General features: G+C 56.1%; 2 protein-coding genes across 4 annotated transcripts in view; both read left to right on the plus strand.

The window, feature by feature from the left end:
• Nucleotides 1-221: 221 nt before the first annotated feature.
• On the plus strand, nucleotides 222-12,230 carry SLC39A14 (solute carrier family 39 member 14). 2 transcript variants are annotated; one of them, XR_011683803.1, is made up of 11 exons: nucleotides 222-285; nucleotides 3,112-3,173; nucleotides 3,381-3,650; nucleotides 3,771-3,957; nucleotides 5,885-6,054; nucleotides 6,548-6,670; nucleotides 6,978-7,163; nucleotides 7,749-7,956; nucleotides 8,957-9,141; nucleotides 9,375-11,724; nucleotides 11,809-12,230. XR_011683803.1 is itself a non-coding variant. In XM_071454722.1 (10 exons), the coding sequence occupies exons 2-10, from the start codon at nucleotides 3,171-3,173 to the stop codon at nucleotides 9,519-9,521; spliced, it is 1,479 nt and encodes a 492-aa protein (XP_071310823.1). In that variant the 5' UTR covers nucleotides 222-285; nucleotides 3,112-3,170; the 3' UTR covers nucleotides 9,522-12,230. The 2 variants fall into 2 exon arrangements, 1 of the variants encoding a protein (XP_071310823.1); XM_071454722.1 differs by having other exon boundaries at nucleotides 9,375-12,230.
• A 2,038-nt stretch (nucleotides 12,231-14,268) lies between these two features.
• PPP3CC (protein phosphatase 3 catalytic subunit gamma) overlaps nucleotides 14,269-22,470 on the plus strand; it is a 49,667-nt gene continuing 41,465 nt past the window's right edge. For both annotated transcript variants that reach the window (XM_071454715.1, XM_071454716.1), the window contains exon 1: nucleotides 14,269-14,472. In XM_071454715.1, coding sequence (XP_071310816.1) covers nucleotides 14,421-14,472 — 52 coding nt within the window. In that variant the 5' untranslated portion in view covers nucleotides 14,269-14,420. The remainder of the gene's footprint in view (nucleotides 14,473-22,470) is intronic.

Genomic DNA, 22,470 nt, shown 5'->3' on the forward strand with positions numbered 1-22,470 from the left:
TTGGGGGTTCCTGGGTGGGATTTTTGGGGTCCTGGGTGACATTTTTGGGGGTTCCTGGGTGGGATTTTTGGAGTCCCGGGTGAGGTTTTTGGGTTTCTGGGTGAGATTTTTGGGGTCCCGGGTGGGATTTTTGGGGTCCCGGCGCTGCGCCGCTGAGGGAGCGGGGCCTGAGGCGGAGGGGGCGTGGCCGGGGACGGCGGCAGCCAATGGGAGCGCTCCCCGTGCCGGCGGCCGCGCGTGCGCGCTGCGCGGCCCCGAGCGGCGGCGGCGGGAGCAGGAGCGGAGGTAGGACCGGGATGGACCGGGACAGGCACGGGACAGGCACGGGACAGACACGGGACAGGCACAGCAGCCCTGCCGTGCGATGGGAAACCGGCTGCGGGGACGCGCCCCGCGGAGAGGGAGGCAGCGGAGCGGGGGGAACGGGCTGGGGCCGGCCCCGAGCCCCGGATGGGGATGGGGGATGCAGGGAGGGATGAAGGATGCAGGGAGCGGCTGTTTAGGGTTTGGGGCCTGTCCTTGGGGCAGCCATGGGAGCTCGTTTTGGGACAGGCCGTGAGGTCTGGGGCAGAGGAGGGTGCAGGTGGAGGAGGGGTCGGAGGTGCAGGACCCTGTTATGGGGTGCAGGACTCAATTTTGGGGTGCAGGGCCCAGTTATGGGGTCTGGCACCACCAGTGCAAGCTCTGGGACCACGCAGCGGCGGTGGGATGGGGAGAGGGATGGGATGGCGCAGGGAGCGTGCGGCAGCAGCTGCTCTGGCCCGGGGGGCACTGGGCAGGACTGGGGGGGTCCCTGTGGGGTGCGATGCCCGGGGGATATCCCGGTTCCGCTGCCCCTCTGCCCGCCCCGGGCTGGGATCACGGGCAAGGAAAGGACAGGATTCCGTCCGGAGGCTCCAGGGTGTCGGTGACCCAGGAACGGGTCCGCTGCCAGCCCCGGGACAGCCGCAGGGCACGGAAAACCTCCGGCTCCTGGAGCCCTCCTTGCCGCAGGACACGTGGAGCGCGATTGCTCCGGAAGGCCCCGCGGGCTCCGGCCGCCCCCACAGGAGCGCGATGGCTCCGGGGCTGGAATTCGGGGTCCCGCTGGCCCTGTCCCCTCCCGGTTTGCGGCAATCCCCGCGCGGGATTTCGGGGCTGACGTCGCCGGGGTCATGCTCGGCTGTGCCAGCGGTTCCCATTCCCGGCCTCACCTTCGGGGATGTGCGGATTGCGGCCGGGACCGCTGAGCTCCGGGAAATGCAGCCCGGCGAGATGGGCAGGGTCTGCCCGGCCTCGGGAGCTGCGTGCTGCTGTCGTGGCATCGCTCCCGGGCACATCCCTCCCGGGCAGCCGTCCCTTGGCGTGGCAGCGCTCTGTCCGTGCCCCAGCCCGATAAAGTAGGTCAGGCGCTGGCTCCGGGCTCCCGGAGCGCATCCCGGAGCGAGAACGCCCTTGAAGGTAGCGGGCAGGAGGCCGGGGGGCTCCGCGGGGGTCGCAGCTGGCGGTGGGGATGGCGAGGCTCGGTGTTCTTTGGTGTTTGTCCCGGGATGCTGGACTGGGTGCGCTCGGCACCCTCCTGCCTTGCCCCGGGATTGCAGCAGGTCGGAGCCCCCCGGGATGTGCCTCTTTGGGCCCTTCCCTTCCGTAGGGGCGGCTCCTCCACCTCGTTTTGTCCTAAAACGGAGCGAGCCTGTGCAGCCTGTGCCCGGCTCTGCCCTTCCTGCCTTTCCTTTGGCAGCGGGGGGAAAGTTGAGGTCCGGTTTTCCAGCCTGGATGTATCCGGCTCAGCCCAGCTTTGGGAGAAACCCCCGGGAGGGGTTTTGGCAGCGGGGAGAGCTGCGTGCCTTGGCACTCGTGTGCTCCATCGGTGTGCAGGGAGCAGGAGGGCTCCCGGTGGCACCGGGGATTTGGGGAGCACCCGGCTGGAAAGGGCAGCGAGCAGGACGTGCGGCCAGCCGGGACAAACCTTTGGAACGTTGGGCTGTGTGCCAGCACCTGTGAGAGCCTGGATATCCCACGGAGCCCAGGAGGACTCACCTGGAAGGGTGGGTTGGGATGGGGAGGCAGAGGAAGGGTCTGGGCTCGCTGGGAGATGCTGAAGAGGCAGAGATCCCTCGGGTCTCCCCACCCAGCAGGGTGTTCCCAGCAGCAGCACCACTCTGGATGGGCTCCCTCCCTCGTTTTGGGAGGAGAGGGGTTAAGTCAAAGCATCCAAGCTAAGCCCTGGCAGGAGAAGGCTAAAAGCTGCCGGAGAACAAAGCTCACAAAGTGGTGGTAAGCTGGTAAAACCTGTGGGAATGTGGGAGCCTTCAGGGGCAGTGGGGTCCTGCATGGGGAGCGGGGTCCTGCGGGTTCCCTGCAGCCCCTTGGCATGGAAATCCTGGCCCCAGGTTATTTTTTGAACAATTGCTTGGCCGGGCCTCAAAAACGTCCTGGTTTTTAGAAGAGACTGGAGCCTGTGAGCTGTCAGCACAGGCCAGGCACTGTGGGGTGTCCAGGGCTGGGTCAGGAGCACTGGGAGCAGCTCCAGGGGGATCAGGAGGTGCACCTGGAGCCCCACACTGGGACTGGGATGGCTGCTGCATTGATGGAGGCAGCAGATTTTTATTTTCTCCTTGCCAATCCCAAATTTGCCATCCACTTTTCAGGGAAGCTTTCCCAGGAAGGCAGCCTGAGCTCCAGGCTCCTGGGAGCCTCCCAGGGTGGACGTGCAGGTCGTGCCTGGCGTCCCCTCCTCTCCCTGCGCCCCTTCCTTTGCACCCCGGGGCTGTGCCACCCCTCTTTTATCAATTCCCGGCACATATGAAAGGGACAGAGAGGGCAAGGATTGATTCTGGGCAAACACTATAAAGGCACCTACAGTTAGAGCAGGTAAGCTCACTCGGTTCATGGTAATTATCCTGGTTAAATTATAACCTCATGAACAGGCCACCTCTGTCCCCAGGGCTGCCGTGTCCCTCCGAGCGCTGGCATTGAGGTGTTTGTGTCCCAGCCTTGGTGACACCGAGGGGACCCACGCGTGGCCAGGGCTGGAGAGTGACTCCTCACCCCTCCAGAGCTGATTTGGGGCTGGCACAGCTGGGTTTTGGCACAGCCCTGCCTGCTTCCCGACCATCCTGCTCTTCCCAGGGTCCCCGAGGTGCTGCGGAGCTGGAGAGCCCCCAGGAGCCGTGTGCTGGCAGCCCCCCATGGTGAGTGAGGGGCTTGGGGTGGCTCAGGGTGGAGGAGGAGGGGGTGGTTTTGCATGGAAAGATTGTGGAAAAATGCTGAGACCTCCTTCCCCTGAGGATAAATCATGTTCCCCCTTTCCCTGAGGATAAATCCATCGGTGGGGTGGAGCAGCCGTGGTTGGAGCGCTGGGAATGCCAAAGCCAACAGCAGTGTGGTTTCTCTCCCAGCATCCCAGAGGCACCATGATCCCCAGCGTGGGCCCCCGGAGCTGCTGCCTGCTCCTGCTGCTCTGCCTCCTCCCCTGCCCGCAGGTCTGGGCGGGCAGGGACAGCCCCGGCGTCTCGGCAGCCTCCTTCCTGCAGGATCTGCTCCAGCGCTATGGGGAGAGCCAGACCTTGAGCCTGAAGGAGCTCAAGGCCCTGCTGAACCGCCTGGATGTCGGAGTGGGACACGCCAATGTCTCCCAAACACCTCAGCAGCGCCTGAACCTCTCCCGTGTAAGGAGGCGACTCCCAAAACCTCCCTGTGGGCCCCCAAAACTTCCCTGCAGATTCCTGAAATCTTCCTGCGGAGCTGTGGGGATCTCAAGGCACATTTCTGTCCCTTCCCTCCCGCAGTGCTTCAGCTCTGTGGAGCTTTTTGCCATCCACAACCTGAGCGAGGGCTCCCCTGTGGGGCACAGCGAGTTCAAGGAGTTCTGCCCCACCATCCTGCAGCAGCTGGAGTCGAGGGCGTGCGCCTCCGAAAACCTGGAAAATGAGGAGAATGAGCAGACAGAGGAGAGCAGGCCCAGCTCAGCTGAAGGTAATTGGGGTGCTGGGGGGGGGTGCTACAGGCACTGCCTGGTTCTGGAGCTTGGGGACATGAGGAACAGCCAGTTCCCACTCCTGGGAGTTCCCTCCTCCAGCAGCTGGCAATCCTGACCGAGTTTTCCTCGCTGTGGATGGTGCCGTGATGTGGTTTTGCTGGGATAGCCTCTGTGCCTCCAGGATAGCTGGATGAGGAGGGGACTCTGCTGTGGCTTCCCCTGGGTGGGAGGGGGTGACCTGGAGGGACCTGCTGGCCTCCAGCTGCCGGTGGATGCTCAGCCAGCTCCCGCCCATCCCGGTGCCAACGCTGCCCAAGGTCTTGGATCAGCGGCCCTGAGCACAGCTCAGCTTCTCCCACGCTGGGGCTGCCTGGGGAAAACCTTTTCCAAGCAACCCCCTGGCTTCATTCCCACCTTCCCTGCAAACCCAGGATGGTTTTGTCGCAGCTGGAGCACCCGGAGCACAGGGAGCTGCCCCGGAGCCTTTCCCACCCGCCCGGGTCCGGGCTCTCCGAGAGCCTTGGTAATGTCTGGCCCTCATTTCTTCTCGTTCCGCAGTGTGGGGCTTTGGTTTTCTCAGTGTGTCCATGATTAACGTGGCCTCCCTGCTCGGAGTCCTCATCGTGCCGTGCTCCCAGAAGGCCTTTTTCAGCCGGGTGCTGCTGTTTTTCATCGCGCTCTCCATCGGCACGCTGCTCTCTAACGCGCTCTTCCAGCTCATCCCAGAGGTGCGGTAGAACGTCCCTGCCTCTCTCCCGTCTCCGGGGGCAGCTCCGTGGGCGCCCTCTCTGCCTCCACCCCGCCGAATCGATCCGACCCCTCGTCACCCGAGGCTCAGGGCTTGGCTCAAGGGGCTGTGCAGGGCTTTTCTCACCCCTCTGAGCACCAGGAAGCCCTCAGTGTCCTCTGTCCCTGCCATGTCTGAGGAGTGGGAATGTGCTGGGAGAAGCTGTTTGCTCCTGCTCTGGGTGTCCAGGAGTTTAGCCCTTGGAGGGATGTGCTGAGCCACATTTGTGGCAGCAGTACTGGCATGAGCCAGAGGGGAAAAAAATGTGAACTATCCATGCAAATATGATCAAATATCCATATAAAAACACAGAGAACAGCCTGGCTTCCTCTGGAATCAGCCAACTTTTAAAAATCCTTTAATTGCCTTTTTTTCCTCCCCTACCTGATTTCCCAGCCCAATGTTCCCACAAGGGTTCTGCCTTCCATGAGGTATCCTGGTGCTCAGATGGGACCGACAGAAATATCGCAAATTAATTGTGTTGTAATTGCGCAGTTCTGGAGCTGAATAAATCCACCCGGATTGGAAACCTTTGGAATGTGGTCCAGGTGCCTCCTCAGAGCATGAGCTGGATTTGGCACATCCAACCTTAAAATTCCAGTGGGTTTTTCCCCCTGGTGTTGCCTGTTTGCTGCCAGGCAGTGAACGCCTCATCCGTGCTGGCAGTGGGATGTTTTTCCGAGCTTTTCAGCTCCAGAACTGCAACTTTTATTTGCTGGACATAAAAACCAAGCGCCTCTAATTCCTGATCTGCCAGGAATTGAAATGCAGAGGTACCCTCCAGCCCTGCCAGCACCCCAGCAGGGACTGGCTGCAGGATGGGGCTGAAGCGTACGAAGTGCTGGGGAGACCCAGGAGCTCTGTGGCTTGGGAACGGCCCATGGAGCAGAGCTGGGGGCTGGCTGGGCCATGGCCTGGCTGCCAAAACTCAGCTGAGATTCCCAAAGCCACTGAGCGCCGGGTTCGCCCTTTGGAGGTGGCGCCAGATGAACAACAATCACTAATGAATGTCCTCTTCTCTCCCTCCCTCCCTCCTCTCTCTGTGCTGTCTGGTGTGGATTCCTCCCCTGCCCATCCCCACGTTGATCTCGTCCCTTCCCGTCTCCCGTCTCCCGGGGTGGGTTTGGCTCTGCCAGTCTGGGGTTACGGTTTCCTCTGCGTCTCCGTCATCTCCCTGTGCTCGCTGGTGGGAGCCAGCGTGGTGCCCTTCATGAAGAAGACATTTTACAAGCGGCTGCTCCTCTACTTCATAGCTCTGGCGATTGGAACTCTCTACTCCAACGCCCTCTTCCAGCTCATTCCCGAGGTAGGGAGAGGACTGGCGGGTCTGTGCTTTTCTCTCTCTCTCTCTCTCTGGGGCTGTTTCTCTCTCTCTGGGCGCTCGCTGGCTGGAGAAGGGGAAGGCGGCGCCGGAGGGGAGCCCAGAGCGAGGTATGGAGGGCTGGAAGCCACTCGGAGCTGGAGTTTGGAAGGGAATGGTTCCAGGGAGATCCCTGGTTTGTTTTATTGCCTTTTCTGGCTTTTTCTAGCCCTGGAGGTAGGTCCCAAATCGGTTTTGGCATCCCTGCCCCAGGGCAGGTGCTGGATCCAATGCCTCGGGGCACAGCTGGCTTGGAGGAGGGAGTGAGGGAGATTAAAGGTGCACAAAGGTGTTTCCTGAGCTTGTCCCAAAGCAGCTGCTCCTCAGAGAGAGCTCAGAGCTGTGTCACCCCTCCAGTGTCACCCCAGGGGCAAAGGCAGATGAAGGACACTGCCAGGGCCTGCTCCTCATCCTCTCCTGGGTCCCCTCCTGCCTGCAGGCGTTTGGATTCAACCCTCAGGAAGATTATTGCGTTTCCAAATCCGCTGTGGTGTTCGGGGGCTTCTACCTCTTCTTCTTCACAGAGAAGATCCTGAAGATGCTCCTGAAGCAGAAGGACCAGGTGAGGTGGAGCAGGGGATGGTGGGGTGGGAAACAGCAGGAATTTCGGGATGGAAGGGTGGGAAACAGCAGGGATATTGGGATAGTGGGGTGGGAAACATCAGGGATAATGGGATGGCTGGGTTGGAAAAAGCAGGGATAATGGGATGGTGGGGTGGGAAACAGCAAGGATACTGGGATGGTGGGGTGGGAAAGAGCAGGAATTTCAGGGTAGTGGGGCAGGAAAGAGCAGGAATATCAGCATGGCAGGGTGGGAAAAAGCAGGAATATTGGGATGACTGACAGCCCTGAATCCCCTGATCCCACAGCACCACCATGGGCACAGCCACTACGGCCCTGAGGCTCTGCCCTCCAAGAAGGACCGGGAGGAGGGGGTCACGGAGAAGCTGCAGAACGGGGACCTGGACCACATGATCCCACACATCACCAGTGACCTGGAGTGCAAGCCCCCCCCTGGGGATGACAAGGCTGTGGTGGGCTCCCTTTCTGTCCAGGTGAGTGCCTCATCCCGTGGCATTGTGACAAAATCCCAGCTGTCAGTTAAAACCAGTTCTGCAGCCCAAATTCTCTGTGTGTGGTGGGACCTGTGACCGTCAGGGGTCCGAGGATGAGGGAAGAGATGGGGATCTGACTCCATGTTTCAGAAGGCTGATTTATTATTTTATCATATATATTACATTAAAACTATACTAAAAGAATAGAAGAAAGGATTTCATCAGAAGGCTGGCTAAGAATAGAATAGGAAAGAATGATAACAAAGGTTTGTGGTTCAGACTCTCTGTCTGAGCCAGCTGGGCTGTGATTGGCCATTAATTAGAAACAACCACATGGGACCAATTCCAGATGCACCTGTTGCATTCCACAGCAGCAGATAATCATTGTTTCCATTTTGTTCCTGAGGCCTCTCAGCTTCTCAGGAGGAAAAATCCTAAGGAAAGGATTTTCCATAAAAGATGTCTACGACAGGACCAAACAGCTCCGCTGTGCGGGTTTAATGATTAGTGGGGTGTTTTCCCATCTGGAGGAGGGATCAGTGACCCCATTTGGGTACTGATCCCCATTTTGGGGTGCTGTGGCAGGACCTGCAGGCCTCCCAGAGCGCGTGCTACTGGCTGAAGGAGGTGAGGTACTCGGACATTGGGACTCTGGCCTGGATGATCACGCTCAGTGACGGCCTCCACAACTTCATCGACGGCCTGGCCATCGGCGCCTCCTTCACTGTGTCTGTCTTCCAAGGGATCAGCACCTCCGTGGCCATCCTGTGTGAGGAGTTCCCACACGAGCTGGGTATGTGTCTCCTTGGGGCTGCCCCTGCTCCTGCTGGCTCTGGAGTCTGTCCTTTGTCCATCCAGAAAGGCAGATTTGGGGTGGAATAAACAGTGATGCTGCTGAGAGGGGGGAGAGGGAGGGCTGTAAACTGCTCTGAGTAATCGCCGCTCTAAAAATAACGAGGTAATATGATGTCTGAGATTTAAATTTAGATGGAGGCATCTGAAGACAAAAAAAAACCCTCAACACCTCGTTGGTTTGGGAGGGGGGAGGCGGGTTTGGGTGGGAATGTCTGAATTTGGAGTGGTCAGTGGAGGGGAGGGGGGTTTGGGTGGGAATGTCTGAATTTGGAGAGGTCAGTGGAGGGGAGGGGGTTTGGGTGGGAATGTCTGAATTTGGAGAGTTCAGTGCAGGGGAGGCAGGTTTGGGTGTGAGTGTATGGGTTTAGGGACAGTGCTGTGGTCAGTGAGTGGGAGGTGGGTTTGGGTGTGAATGTCCAAATTTAGGGGCAGATGAGGAGGGAGGTGGGTTTGTATGTGAATGTCTGAATTTAGAAATAGTGGAATGGTCAGTGAAGGAGAGGCAGGTTTGGGTGTGAATGTCTGAATTTAGAAATAGTGGAATGGTCAGTGAAGGAGAGGCAGGTTTGGGTGTGAATGTCTGAATTTAGAAATAGTGGAATGGTCAGTGAAGGAGAGGCAGGTTTGGGTGTGAATGTCTGAACTTAGAAATAGTGGAATGGTCAGTGAAGGAGAGGCAGGTTTGGGTGTGAATGGCCGAATTTAGGGGCAGTGTGATGGTCAGTGCCCAGTGCCAGCAGCCACAGGGAGCCCACACTTGAGCTGGCACATGCTGTGATGTTTGGGGTGTTCTCTGCACTCCAGGGGTTGGACTCTGATCCTTTGTGTCCCTTCCAGCTCGGGATATTCCGGGTTTCTGTGAGTTCAAGTCGGTGCTGTCCCAGTGCTGCTGACAGCCCTTCCTTCCTTCCTCATCCTCCCATCTTCTTCTCCCTCAGGGGACTTTGTGATCCTGCTGAATGCTGGGATGACCATTCGCCAGGCACTTTTCTTCAACTTCATCTCTGCCTGCTGCTGCTACGTGGGCCTGGCCTTCGGCATCGTGGCCGGCAGCCACTTCTCTGCCAACTGGATCTTTGCTCTGGCTGGAGGGATGTTCCTGTACATAGCACTGGCTGACATGGTAAATCCTGAGCCCCAAATCCTGAGCTTGGAACCCTGAGCCCTGGGATTTTTTCCTAGGAAAAGCTCTGCTTGCTCTCAGCCTGCAGGCCTGGCGGGGTTTGCTCTGTCCCCTTGGCACATGCAGATCTCTCTGCTTTGGCTGAAATCCCCAGGATGGGAGGCTGGTGGGTGTTTGCTGAGGAGCAATGGGGCTGTCACTGAGCCCTGCCATCCCAATGTTTCCCCCTGCAGTTCCCTGAGATGAACGAGGTGAGCCGGGAGGATGAGCAGAACGGCAGCGCCCTGATCACCTTCGCCATCCAGAACGCGGGGCTGCTCACGGGCTTCACCATCATGGTGCTGCTCACCATGTATGCAGGGCAGATCCAGATAGGGTAGGACCAGCCCAAGCTGCAGCCCTGATCCAATTTTTCCATGGTGGTTTTTTTTTTGGGGGGGGAAGGGTTTTTTCTTTTTTTTTTTTTTCCTTTCCTTTTCCTGCTGCAAACATACAACGGTACCTGTGCGGGCACTGACGTCACACTACAGGAGAGACATTGCTTTGAAAGCTATTCCATGGATTTTTTTTCTGGTTTAAGGCTGAGGAGAGTGGAATTCCCCTTCCCACAGGACTGACCTGACTTTGTCCAGTGTCATATCCCTCCTCTCCTCGCCTCTCCCAGGAAGGATGGAATGGGGAGACAGGAGCTGCTCCAGCTGTGCTGCTCCTCTCATGGTGCTTGGAGCGTTCCCATGGCACATGAGGCTGTCCTGACCCTTCTGGGGCTGTGTGATGGGGACAGACAGGGACAGACCCTTCTCAGAGCGTTCCCCACAGCCAGCCCTCAGAGCTGTGCTGAGGATGAGGAGGATGTCACCATCATCCCACTGCTTTTGCTCCGTTTCAGCCCGGACAATGCCCTGGCAAGAGTGGGGTGAAGAGAGCAGGGGTTTTAAAGCACATTTTGGGTGTCAGTGCTCAGGGCAGAGCACACCAAACTGGGTTGGAGTGACACTTGGGCTGCTGGGAGAAGCCTGCCAGGATGCCCTGACCCTCCCTTCAGTCCATGCTGCTGGAATGAGGGGAAAGCCCAGCTCCTTCTCTGTGAGGGCTGCTCAGAAGGGGATGAGAGCAGAGCCCTGCACAGCCGCAGGCTTCAGCCCAGGGATTTCTCCTCAGGCTGTGTCCAAGCTCATGGTGACACCCAGGAATAGCCACCAGTTTTTAAACAGTGCTAAGGTTCAGGGTGGGGTGCGGGGTGTTTTTAAAAGCAAAACTCAGACTGTGAACCTCTTTAGGTTGCGTGTTCCCAGCCTTAGGGAGTAGCCAGAGAAGGGTGTTCCAGGCACTTCCCAGCTCTGCCTCCGGGCTGGCGTTCCAGATTCACTAGGTGAATTACTTATTATCATATTGATAAGGTTGTCCACCCCACCTGTGTTGCTTGAGGTTCCCTCACACCCCTTTTTCCCCCTCGTCCTGTACTTGGTGTAAGCTTGTGGCCGTGTGGATTCAGGGGAATCCCTCGTGGTTTGGTGCTGGATTGGGATGGAGGAGAGGTGCAGGTGTTTGTGAAGTGTTTGTGAAGTGTCTTCCTTCAGTGCCCACCTGTGCAGGTGTGTGGGGTGTGACAGGGTGGTGGCACTGTGCTGGAGCTGAGGCTCCCACACCTTCCCTTTGCCCTCTGAGGAAAGCAAACCTGAGGCTGTGCCAGGTGTTATTGCTGCCCATCTCAGACACAGGGCCCTGGCAGCGTTGTACCCTGGCTGGATCTCTGTAATCCCTGAATTCCTGTAGTTCCCAGCTGGGTGATGTTCCTCCTAAGCTCCCAACAGCTGTCACCGAGCCCATGCCCTCTGGCACTGCCAGGATCCTCATGGATCATCACCTGCACTCTCAGTGGCTTTTCTAGTCTGGCCATTTGTCCCCTCAGCACCCCTGGCTCTTGGCTTTGTCCTGCACCCCAAAACCTAAATATCAGTTCTGGAGGGAGCCTTTTTGGGATGACCTGAAGGTGCCACACAGTCCTCGGGTGATTCCCTCAAGGAGAGACAGGCTCTGCTTTGTCCCATGTGGTGTCCCTTGTGGATTGTCACCAAAAGTCACTTTTCCCACTGGAGCAGAGCAGCGTGGCCTGTGCTGGCTGGGGCAGTCATTCATCACCTGGCAGGCATTCCCTGTGCTGCAGGTTCCAGGACCAAAGGGGCATTGGAAACTCTTTTTCCTTGCTTGAGAGAGCTGCAGCCCCAGCTGACTGACTGGATGTGGAAAATCTGAGTCCTTTCACTGGCACAGGTGCCCTCTGCTCTCTCTCAAGGAAGCATTTGGAAAACACCATGTGGCTGGCAGGGCACAGGAGCTGCATCCCGGCTGGAAAAGCCTCCCTGGGGGAGGACAGGGGGCAATGGGGGGTTTGTCCCCTCTGGACTGTGCCTGGGAGGTCCCCAGGAGCTGGGAGGTGGCAGAGAGCAGGGCTTGGTGTCCTCAGAGCTGGCAGGATTCACTGTGGTGATCACAACTCTGCTGTCTCCTTGTTTCCAGTTTATCCCTGTTTCCTGAGGAATCTGCAGCCCGGACATTTGGGATTAGGGGGTGAGAATTGAGGCTGCCCTGCCACCAAGGAGGGAGAGCTCCTGTTCCCCCTGGGCAGGGAACCCAGAGATTTGGGATTATGGGGTGAGAATTGAGGCTGCCCTGCCACCAAGGAGGGAGAGCTCCTGTTCCCCCTGGGCAGGGAACCCAGGATTTGGGATTGGGGTGAGAATTGAGGCTGCCCTGCCACCAAGGAGGGAGAGCTCCTGTTCCCCCTGGGCAGGGAACCCAGAGATTTGGGATTGAGGTGAGAATTGAGGCTGCCCTGCCACCAAGGAGGGAGAGCTCCTGTTCCCCCTGGGCAGGCTGGCACCTGCCAGTGGGAAAGGGATGGGAACCCACCCAAATTTAGCCCCTCGTGGATTTTCATCCGTGTCTCCTTCCCCTCGAGTTCCATCTCAGTATTTCAAATTATAACTCAGGTGTTGTAGGAGAGAAACAAAGAGCGTTAACTTAAATGTCACGTGAATTGTACAGATATTTGTAAAATTCCATAAATAAAATATATTCTGTAATGACGGAGGGTGCCAGGCGTGCTCGGCAGTGAAATCCTCCCTGCTGCTGGGGAATGGAGGGGTGGGAGCGCTGCTGGCTCAGGATTTTTCCAAGGGGAAGGCTTGGAGCCGGGCTGGGTGATGCAATCCCGCTTTTCCAGCTGGATTTCCCTGGCTGTGCAGTGCGGCGCGGCTGACAGAAGGTGGCACTGACAACCCCCAGCCTGCCCGCATGGCACGGCCTTTGCGGCTCCAAAAACCCTTCCTTAATTATTTATATATATATATATATTTTTTTTTTTTAATTATTTTTCTGAAATATATTTCCAGACGGTGGTTTGGCTGGGAGGTGTGGGATGCTGGATTTGTCCCCAGCTCACACTAGGCAGGTTCCTGGCAGTGTTTGTGTCCTTGTTTTCCTACCCTCCATTAGGGAAAAAAAAGCAAACTTTGCTTTTATACTTCCCCTTTTTTGCCTTTTTCTACACCATTCCCCCCCCACCAGCCAGCTCTGAGCAGCAAATTCAATTTTTATAAACCCTGTTGCAGCTAAAGAAACCAAATCTTGATATTCTGAGGTGTTTTATTAACAAAAAATAATGTTTTATTAAGCAAGGAAGGTCACAGTGAGCAATGGACTTGCTCCTGCTCATCAGCACTTCCAGGGGGGCTTTGAGTGGGCTCTTTTCTGCTGCAAAATCCTTTTTTCTGCTGAATGCCTGGAAGCTATTACCTCAGAAAATGCTGCAGGTTGGGGTCATGGAATTCCTGGAATGGTTTGGGTTGGTTAAAGCTCATCCAGTGCCACCCCTGCCATGGCAGGGACACCTTTTATTATCCAAAGTTGCTCCATCCTGGCCTTGGGCACTTCCAGGGATCCAGGGGCAGCCACAGCTGCTCTGGGAATTCCATCCCAGCCAGGAATTCCTTCCCAATATCCCATCTAAACCTTGTCCTCCTTCATCTTCAGGTGGTAGACACAGACCATCTTCTGTTTTGCCTTTCCCCCAGAAATTCTCTGTCTAAGGAATATCAGCTCTGGAGCCAGGCTGGGAAAGCTGGGGGTGTTCAGCTGGGGAAGGGAAAGCTCCAGGGAGAGCTCAGAGCTCCTTCCAGAGCCTGAAGGGGCTCCAGGAGAGCTGCAGAGGGACTGGGGACAAGGGATGGAGGGACAGGACCCAGGGAATGGCTCCAAACTGGGAAAAATGAGACTGGGGTGGGATTTTTGGAAGGAATGAGTGTGGGGAGGAGCTGGGATGGAATTCCCAGAGGAGCTGGGGCTGCCCCTGGAGCTCTGGAAGTGCCCAAGGGAGAAGAGAAAGTTCCAGGGAGAGCTCAGAGCCCATTCCAGAGCCTGAAGGGGCTCCAGGAGAGCTGGAGAGGGACTGGGGACAAGGATGGAGGGACAGGACACAGGGAATGGCTCCCAGTGCCAGAGGGCAGGGATGGATGGGATACTGGGAGGAAAGTCCTTTCTTAAGGACTTTCAGGCATCTTTCTCCATGTCCAGTCTGGTTTTTTTCCCAAATGGAAGACACTGAAAAAGTGTGTGGGAATTTTACACCCCTGGTGTGACGCTCCCTGAAATGTCAGTGTCTGCTTTGTGTGGGAACCTCCCGGATGTGTTTCAGGAAGAAACTTGGGACAAGGGATGGATTTCCACTGCCGGAGGGCAGGGATGGATGGGATACTGGGGAGGAATTCCTGGCTGAGAGGATGGGATAAAATCCCCAGAGAAGCTGGGGCTGCCCCTGGATCCCTGGAAGTGTCCAAGGCCACCGTGGGATAGTGGAAGGGTTCCCTGCCCACAGCAGGGGCGGCACTGGCTGATCCTTACAGTCCCTCCCGCACCATCGAAGCTGTGCCCGAGGGCAGTGCCCGAGGCTGCCCAAGCACCCCCAGCGCCATTCCCGCGCTCCCCCCTCAGCGCCGCCGCCATGTTGCCCCCCCGTTGCTTAGCAACGCCCCCTTCCCCTCCAAGATGGCGGGCGGGGCGGGGCGGGCGTGGCGCAGGCGCGGGCGGGGGGGGGGGGCAGAGGGCGGAGGGCGGTGTGGCGGCGGCGGCGGGGGCGGGACGGGGGGAGCGCAGCGCCGCGGAGCCGCCGCCGGGGCAGCCCAGCGGGTCCGCCGGGAGCACCCGCGCGGCCCCCGCTCCGGGTGAGGGGAGCGGAGCGGGGCACGGCGGGCAGCGGTGCCGCCGCCGCCACCGCCACCATGTCCGGGCGCGGCCACAACAAGCTGCCGACCACCGAGCGCATCGTCAAGGGTGAGGGGGCGGCGAGGGCGCCCCCTGCCTGCGCGGGGGGCGCGGGGGGGGGGGCTCGGCGGAGGGGGCCGCGAGAAATGGGGGGCGAGCGAGGTTTGAGGGGGTCCCCAAGCTGGGGGAGCCCCGAGAAAGGGAAGGGGAATCTGCCTGCTTTGTGGGGGGGCTCCTGGTTTGGGGGAGGCCGGAGAAAGGGGGGGGTGAAGCGTGATTTATGGGGGGGATCCCAGGCTGAGGGGGGAGCGTGGTTAAAGGGGGTCTTCTCCAAAGTGGGGGAGCCCGGAGAAAGGGAGGGAGGCTCATTTTGGGGGTCCCCAGGTTGGAGGAGCCCGGAGAAAGGAGAGGGAGGGAGCGTGGTATGGGAGGGGGGGGCAGCCTGGTTTAGGGGGATATTCCCCAGAAATTTGAGGGTATGCCTGGTTTGGGGGGGGGTCCCCAGGTTAGCGGAGCCCCCCCGGCTGGGGAAACCCGGAGAAAGGGAGGGGGAGCCTGGTTTGGGTGAGGGGAACCTTTAATGGAGGGGAGCCTGGTTTGGGTGAGGGGAACCTTTAATGGAGGGGGAGCCTGGTTTGAGGGGGGGTCTCCAGGGTGGGGGAGAACCGAGGCAGGGCGAGGGCACCGTGATTTTGGGAGGGGGGTTCTGGAGGGGCACCCCCGGTAAAGAAGGGCCCTGGGGGCTGGGGGGCAGGGATGCCTGGAGCGGTGAGGAGGGGGTGCTCTGGTGGGTGACCCCCGTTAGGGAGGACTCTGGTTTGGGGGGGTTCATCCCCCGAGTGGGGGAAGATTGGGGGGAGGCTGGAAAATCATGGGGAGAGCGTGGTTTGGGGGGGTCATCCCCAAGAGAGAGGGGAGGGGGAGGCCTGGAGCAGCTGGAGGGGGGGTCCAGTGGGACAGCCCCCATAAAGGGGAGCCCTGATGGGGGGCTCGGGCTGGGGGGACACCCCCTGTTCAGTCAGAAACCTCTGCAGAGGAGCTGGGGGGCATCTCTGGTTGGTGGGGGGCGCCTGTGCTGTGGGGTGAGGGGGGCATTTTTAGCCCCCCCGGTCCAAGAGGATGCAGCCCCCTCCCTCCATTCTGTTGGATGGGGGCATAGCGTGGGCACAGCGCTGCTGCCTGGCTGGGGGTGCCAAGGAGGGGGGTGACAGCAGGGGACATCCCTTTTGTGGGGGGGGAATCCCCATCCTGGCCTGGGCCTCATCACACCCCCAAGGTCCTCACCCCCAGATTGGGGTGCTTGGGGTGGAACTGGGGTTCCCCTGAGGATTTGGGGGAACGGGGGGGATGAGAGCCCTCCCTGCCCTCATCCAGGCAGCCCCCCGTGTCTTTCCTCCCCCAAATCCCTGCTCCGTGTCTGGATGCCCTGCGGCGGGTGCCAGCTGGCCCCCTCTGCGGCCCCGTTATAGTAGGTACTATTTTGGAAAGAGCAGAAGACACCGAAGCAGTTAATGAGGAGAGAAATACGTTAGCGGAGAAACTCCTGGATCGGGAGGAGGAGGAGGAGGAGGAGGCTGGGGGGATGCACATTTCGCTGCCCTAATTGATCCGGTGCCATCCTCGTCCCCATGCACCAGGAACATGCACTGGGTGCCTCAACTTTCGCCGGGAGGCTCCAAGTTACACAATCACCCCGTTATTAAACCTCCTCCCGCCATGGCTTCCATCATTCCGGGCCGCTGGAAAGCAGCAGATTTCCCAGGAATGGTTGTAATCCCCGGCCATGGAGCTGTACCCACCACGCTGCCATCTCTCCCTTCCCCTCTGGATGTGTCCAAGCGGGTTTTTATTTCTTTCTTTCTTTATATATTTATTTATTTTTTTTTCCTTTTTAGCCTTTAGCCTGTCATGTGGCCGATCACATGTTTGATGTTAATAACCTCAAACCCAGGGAAAGGGGATCCGGGTGGCAGCCGGAGCGTGGAGGCCCCTCGGGCTTGGGGAAGCTCCACGGTGGGAGGGGTTTTTTTTTTTCATGGGAATAATCCCAAAGTGCTCCCAGATTTGGGGGGGATCCGGGGTGTTCCCGGGGCCGTGCATGTGCTGTGGTGATTTGTAGGTCTCCAGGCAGCCTGAGTGGCCGGTGCTGTCTGTAAATCTCCTGCTAAATCCCAGGCAGCTGCCTGTGTTTAGGTTGGCCTTGTTCAGGAAAGGTAATGGCAATGCAGCCATTATGATTCAGCTGAGTCGGCCGGATCCAGGCGCTCTCCCTGTTCCTGGGGCTTCCAGATCCTGGGAATCCCTGTCAGGGATCCTGCTGGTCCCTCTCAGGGCTTTGGCAACCCCACAAAAATCCTGCTCATTGCTGTCATTAATCCCTGTCCAGGTAGGGTGGAAGTTCGGGGCCTGCTCGCTCCAAAATTGCCCCAAAATCCTCCCAAAATTGCTTCTTATTGCCCCAGTGCCTGTGGAAATTTGGGGAGAAATATCTCCTTCTCAGGGCAGGGTTATTGTTTAAAGGTGGTGACATTGTTCGTGGTTATTAATAATTAAAAAGTGAAGATAAAAGCTCATTTTGTTCCGTGGAAAATGCCTGCAATTAAGTAGGATGTGGAATTTTAACTATGTTTAACCTATATATTTACATCTCCTGGGCCCTGCACAATGCCTGAACTGTAATTACGTTTAGTCAGAGGAAATAGAGTTTTGAGCTAAAACTTGTACTGGGGGAGCTTCATTATTAAAATCACAAATTTTGGGGTGTGTCAAGAATGGATTTTTATTAAAATCTTGAATTTTGGGATAGGCCATGAATTGCTTTTTATAAAATCTCCCATTTTTGTGTGCTTCAGGAAACTTTTCTTATTCAAATCTTGGCTTTTGGGGTAGGTCAGGAATGGCTTCTTTTTAAATCTCTCATTTTGGGATTTGTCAGGAGTTCCTTTTTATTAATATCTCAAATTTTGAGGCAAGAATTGCTCTTTGTAGCACAGTTTTAGCAGGAAGTTGATGGTGATGGAGACTATTAATGTCCAAATTTTGTTCTCCAAAGAGCACTTGGGAAGGTTCTGCTGGAAATCTGAGGGATTAGGGAGCCTGGTTGTCTGCATTAGCCCAAAACTGGGCTTGAATTACCTGGTGGATCCATGGGATTGATGGATCCACATCCTACAAAATCCACATTATTCAGGCAGGTGGGAATGGTGCTGCTGCAGTGGATGGAGCTCAGGGTGTTTAAAAGAAACCTGCAGAGCATTTTTGGTCATATTTGGTTGAATTTTGTGGTCATTTTTTGGTTGAATTTTGTGCACCTGCCCCACTCTTCCTGCCAGAAGGTGTAAAATCCTCTGGGAAGCAGAGCTGTGTCCAGTTGCATCCATGACAAATCCTTTAAAAACCCCAGATATTGCTATTTAGACACCAGAGCAAATAATCCACTGGGATTTTTCTCTATCCATGTGTTATTATTATTATTTTGTGTATCATGGACAAAATGTTGGGAAGCTGCTGGGCTGGGAGCAGCCAGGATCCAGTGCCCTCTTTTTGCAGCTGATGGTGGAAGTCAGAGACACCCCTGATTCCCACCCTGCTCCAGAGTGCCTGGCTGGGATTCCTGAAGTGGTTTCCTGCTTTTCTGGGAGGGGGTGAATCCCAGGAATTGTGGTGTAAAGCTGGGGCTGGTGCTGTAGCCAAAGGTGTCCTGGAAATGGGGGGGTTTTCCCAATTTCTGCTTTGCTGTCTTTTCTTAAGGACTTCCAGGCACCTTTCTCCATGTCCAGTCTGGTTTTTTTGGGTTTTTTTTTTTCCCAAATGGAAGACATTGAAAGTGTGTGTGGGAATTTTAAAGCCCACACACAATTTCAGTGTCCACTGTGTGTGGGAACCTCCCAGATGTGTTTCAGCAGGGAGAGGCACTTGGGACAAGGGGTGGATAAATGGGGTATTGGGAAGGAATCCCTGGCTGGATTGGAATTCCCAGAGAAGCTGGGGCTGCCCCTGGATCCCTGGAAGTGCCCAGGCCAAGCTGGAGCACCTGGGCCAGTGGGAGGAGTGGAATGATCATGGGGTAGGGGATGCAATGAGGTCGTTTCAAGGCCCCTTATCCCCCAGCCCATTCCATAATCCACAATTCTGTGCTGTCACTGACCTGTTTCACAGCCAGCTGAGGCTTTTTGGGAATATCCCACAGCCTCAGTGACACCTCCACCCTCAGCCAAGGTGGAATCACACCCCAGGAATCTCTCCCTGTGCCTCTGGAGCTGCTGGAGACACAGAGAAAATCCCAAGGGATTTGTTCCACGCAGCCTCTGGGGAGCCCAAAGCCAGCCTCAGCTCAATCCCTGCCTCCTCAGAGAGTTCAGAGGCTCTTCCAGTTCATCTCACTGCCTGAAGATGCTTTTGGGGGATGAAAAATGTGCAGCTTTCTTCCCACCTTGTTTTTAATATCATCTACAACTCTGGGAGCTCGAGTGTTGGATATTCTCCAGGTTGGGAGGTGTTGGGAATTTTCATCACGGAGCAAGCGGCGATAGGAAAGTCCAAGTGGCTTTTTAATTGAGGAATATCTGAAATTTAAAGGAGATTGTGGGGTTTTAAACTCACTGGTTTGTTTAGTGTTGATGTCTTGCAGGAATGAAGGGATATCTAGGGGAAAAAGGAGCTCTGAAAATGGCTAAAAATGGAATAAAGGCCAAGGTCCATGTGCTCGGACCTTGGGATGCCAAGGGAAAAGTGCGAATGCCACCAGGGTCAAGACGTGGAGGGGGATCCCTAAAAAGCAAGTTGTGTCATAATACAGCAACTTGTCTGGACAGGGCTCAAGGAGGTGTGGGGTGAGGCAGTCCTTAAAGCAGGAACCCCATGGAATTACTTGGGAACGTGAGATTTTGGGGGGATTTCCAGAAAAAAAAAACCCCAAAACTTGTCCAAGTAATTCCAACATTCTTATTATTGTTATGGATAAACAGGAAAGATGTTTCATTATCCATAAATGGGATGTGCTGGGGAAAGGGGCTGGTTTGTGGCTGTGCCAAGCTTGGGGCTGATTTTGCTGGATCTTGTGGCATTTCATCTCAAAAACAAGAGGTAAATAAATGTCTTGGGATGACACAAACTGTGTTCCTGGGATGCCCCAAACAGAGCCAGAGCTGCCTCATTTTGGGCTCAGACTGCCAGATTCTGGATGCTGGGATCCAGGGATGCTCTGCTGGCTAATAAACATCCTAATGAATGTGCTAATTAACAAAAATGCTGGTGGCAAACCCCAAAGCCAGCCTTGGGCTCAAAACACCATTGGGGAACGGTGATAAAGCATCAGGGCACGTGGATTGGGATTTGTCCCTTCCCTCCCAGGTGGGTGCTGCAGGTGGGCAGTGGGGAAGCTCCTGCCCCTCAGGATTCCCCTGTTTAATGTTATTTTTCTTGCCTATCAGCCCGGGAAAGGTTCATCCCATTTGCCCTGCTTGAGGCCATGAAGGGCCTTATGGCAATAAACGAGCCCAGATGAATTGGACACCGTGCCAAAAAGGGATTTTTTAATTTCATGAAAGGTGTCAGAGTGGGGAGAGCAGTGGCTTTGGGGCTGCTCTGGCTGCACAGACAAGGGGAGGCTGTTCCTTAGGAAGTAGGGCAGGGTGCTGGCTTAAAATAGCTCTGAGCGCTGGGCTGTGCTGAAGGAGCTATTTAGGTAAATCCTGGGGTCTCAGTGGGGGCAGAGCTGCCTGCTAATCTAAAGATACTCCTTGGGGATCTATATTTGTCCGGGATCCTTCCCAGCTTGGCCGCTTTTCCAGGTATTCCCTGCCCGTGTTTAGGGCCGGGGATGGCTCGGATCCTAATGGAATCCGACATCATTAAGCAGCAGGAATGAGGGAACAGGCCACGTTCAGGCATCAGAGATATCCCATAATACAGGGCTCGGCTCTCAGAGGCTCCCAGGGGCTCCCAGAGGTCAGGATTGCTCTGCCAAAGGGGCACATTCCGCTGAGCAGGGTCAGGTGTGGAATCCTGGAATGGTTGGGGTTGGAAAAGGATCTTAAAGTTCACCTCATTCCACCTTCTACTATCCCACATTGCTCTAAGCCTCATCCAGCCTGGCCTTGGACACTTCCAGGCATGGGGAATCTGCAGATATCCTGGGAAAGCCCCTCAGGATGCATGGGTTGGAGCAGAGGGAGGTGGAGGATGGATGCTCTAAAGAAAAGGAAATGTCAGTGCAGATTTTAAGGATTTTCCTGGCAGGAGGAGGAATGTTGGGCTGGCCAGGCTGTTCTCCTGATTTTGCAGCCTCTGAAACAAAGCCTCACTGCTGCCTGGTGGGAGCATCAGTTGAGTGGTGATTTTCTGGCATGAGGTGATCCTTGAGGTCCCTTCCAACCCAAACCCCTTCTGGGATCTCCCTGTTTCCATTGAGGGGCAGTGGGATCTCCTCTCATTGGGAGCCTGAGGAGCTCATGGGGGGGTTGTTTCTCCAAAATTCTCCACCAATCTTCCACCTGGGGGTTCCTTTTGGCATGGTGGGCCTGTAAAATAAGAGTTTAAAGCACTTTCCCCGCTCCAATGAGAATTTCCTAGGATGAATTTCCCAAGTGATTCAGGGTGAATTTCAGGAGAGCAGGAGGAAGTGCTGTCAACCTAGATTGCTCCAGAAAATATTCCCTTTTATCAGCTGCTGAGCATAGCAGGACGTGGTAAAATGGCTTCTCAAACAGAATATTATCCCAAAGGTGATGTCCTGGAAAAATACCACGAGGGTTTCCTGGAGGAGCAGTGACCAGGGCACTGGAATTGCTGCTTCAGCAGTAGCTGGGGGCTCCTCTCATCCTGCTCCATCCCTGCCACGTCTGGGGAGCTGCTCTGGAAGCAGCACTGACACTGATTTATCCCCATTTTTTGGGGGGCTGCTGTTTGCTTTGCAAGGGAACTGCTCTGGCTGATGTCCACCAGGAAGATTTGAATTCTGTGCAGCTCCCTGTGGCCCATCAGCACCTTGGTGTGGTCTGAGGTGATGTGTGGGTACAGATATTCCCCAACCTGGGAATGAGCACCTCACAAGGAATATTTTATCCAGAGCAGCTGAATCCAGTGAGGATCCCACTCAGGGTGAGGGTTTGAGGCCTGAGATGGGAAGAGAAAAGAAACCAAGGCCCTGACTGTGTCAAAATTCATCATTTTGTGCTCACATTTCCCAATTTTCTGTGCTGTGAGCCCTTTTTGCACACCGTGGCTGCTCCTGCAGGAATCTTTCTGGGGTGTCCAGGATTCCCACGTGGATCAGCCTGTTCTTCCCTGGAGCACAGATCTTGGAAGGACACAAAGTTGTGTTTGCTTAGAGCAGGTTTGAAATGGGATCCCGAAGCCCCTTGGGAGCCGTGGCAGGGTCGGGTTCACATTCCCGGGATTTGCCTTTTCCACAAAGCCCCGCTGTGCCTCCATTAAGGAGCTATTAGTGGCCAGGCTGGAACCTTGGCAAACAGGTGCTGCATTTCCCTGCCTGCTGACATCGAGGAATCCCCTCCCTGCTCCTTTGGGGAGCTCACTTGTTTTTTTAAGTAGCTGCAGCTGTTTGCTCTAAACTTCCTCCTTTTCCTCCTCCTTTTCCTTTCCTCCTCTTGTTTTTTTCCTCCTCCTCCTTTTTCCTTCCCTCCTCCTTTTCCTTCCCTCCTCCTCTTCCTTTCCTCCTCCTGTTTTCCTCCTCCTCCTTTATTTCTCCTCCTCCTTTTTTCCTCCTCCTTTTACCTCCTCCTTTTCCTTTCCTCCTCTTGGTTTTTTCCTCCTCTTCCTTTTTCCTTTCCTCCTCCTTTTCCTTTCCTCCTCCTGTTTTCCTCCTCCTCCTTTATTCCTCCTCCTCCTCCTTTTTTCCTCCTACTTTTCCTTTCCTCCTCTTGTTTTTTTCCTCCTCCTCCTTTTTCCTTCTGTCCTCTTTTTCCTCCTCCTCCTCCTTTTTCCCTCCCTCTTTTCCTCTTCTTCCTCCTCCTTTACCTCCTCCTTTTTTACCTCCTCCTCCTCCTCCTTTTTCCCTCCTCCTTTTTCCCTCCCCCTTTTCCTCTTCTTCCTCCTCCTCTTCCT

This window comes from Agelaius tricolor, unplaced genomic scaffold (genome assembly GCF_023055355.1).
Source record: "Agelaius tricolor isolate 1412-34295 unplaced genomic scaffold, bAgeTri1.0.p SCAF_41, whole genome shotgun sequence".
Classification (NCBI taxonomy): domain Eukaryota; kingdom Metazoa; phylum Chordata; class Aves; order Passeriformes; family Icteridae; genus Agelaius; species Agelaius tricolor.

Coding starts and splice junctions, on each gene's coding strand:
- SLC39A14 (XM_071454722.1), top strand. Junction 3,651..3,770: donor AGCGCCTGAACCTCTCCCGT/GTAAGGAGGCGA, acceptor TCCCTCCCGCAG/TGCTTCAGCTCTGTGGAGCT. Junction 7,164..7,748: donor TGGGCTCCCTTTCTGTCCAG/GTGAGTGCCTCA, acceptor GTGCTGTGGCAG/GACCTGCAGGCCTCCCAGAG.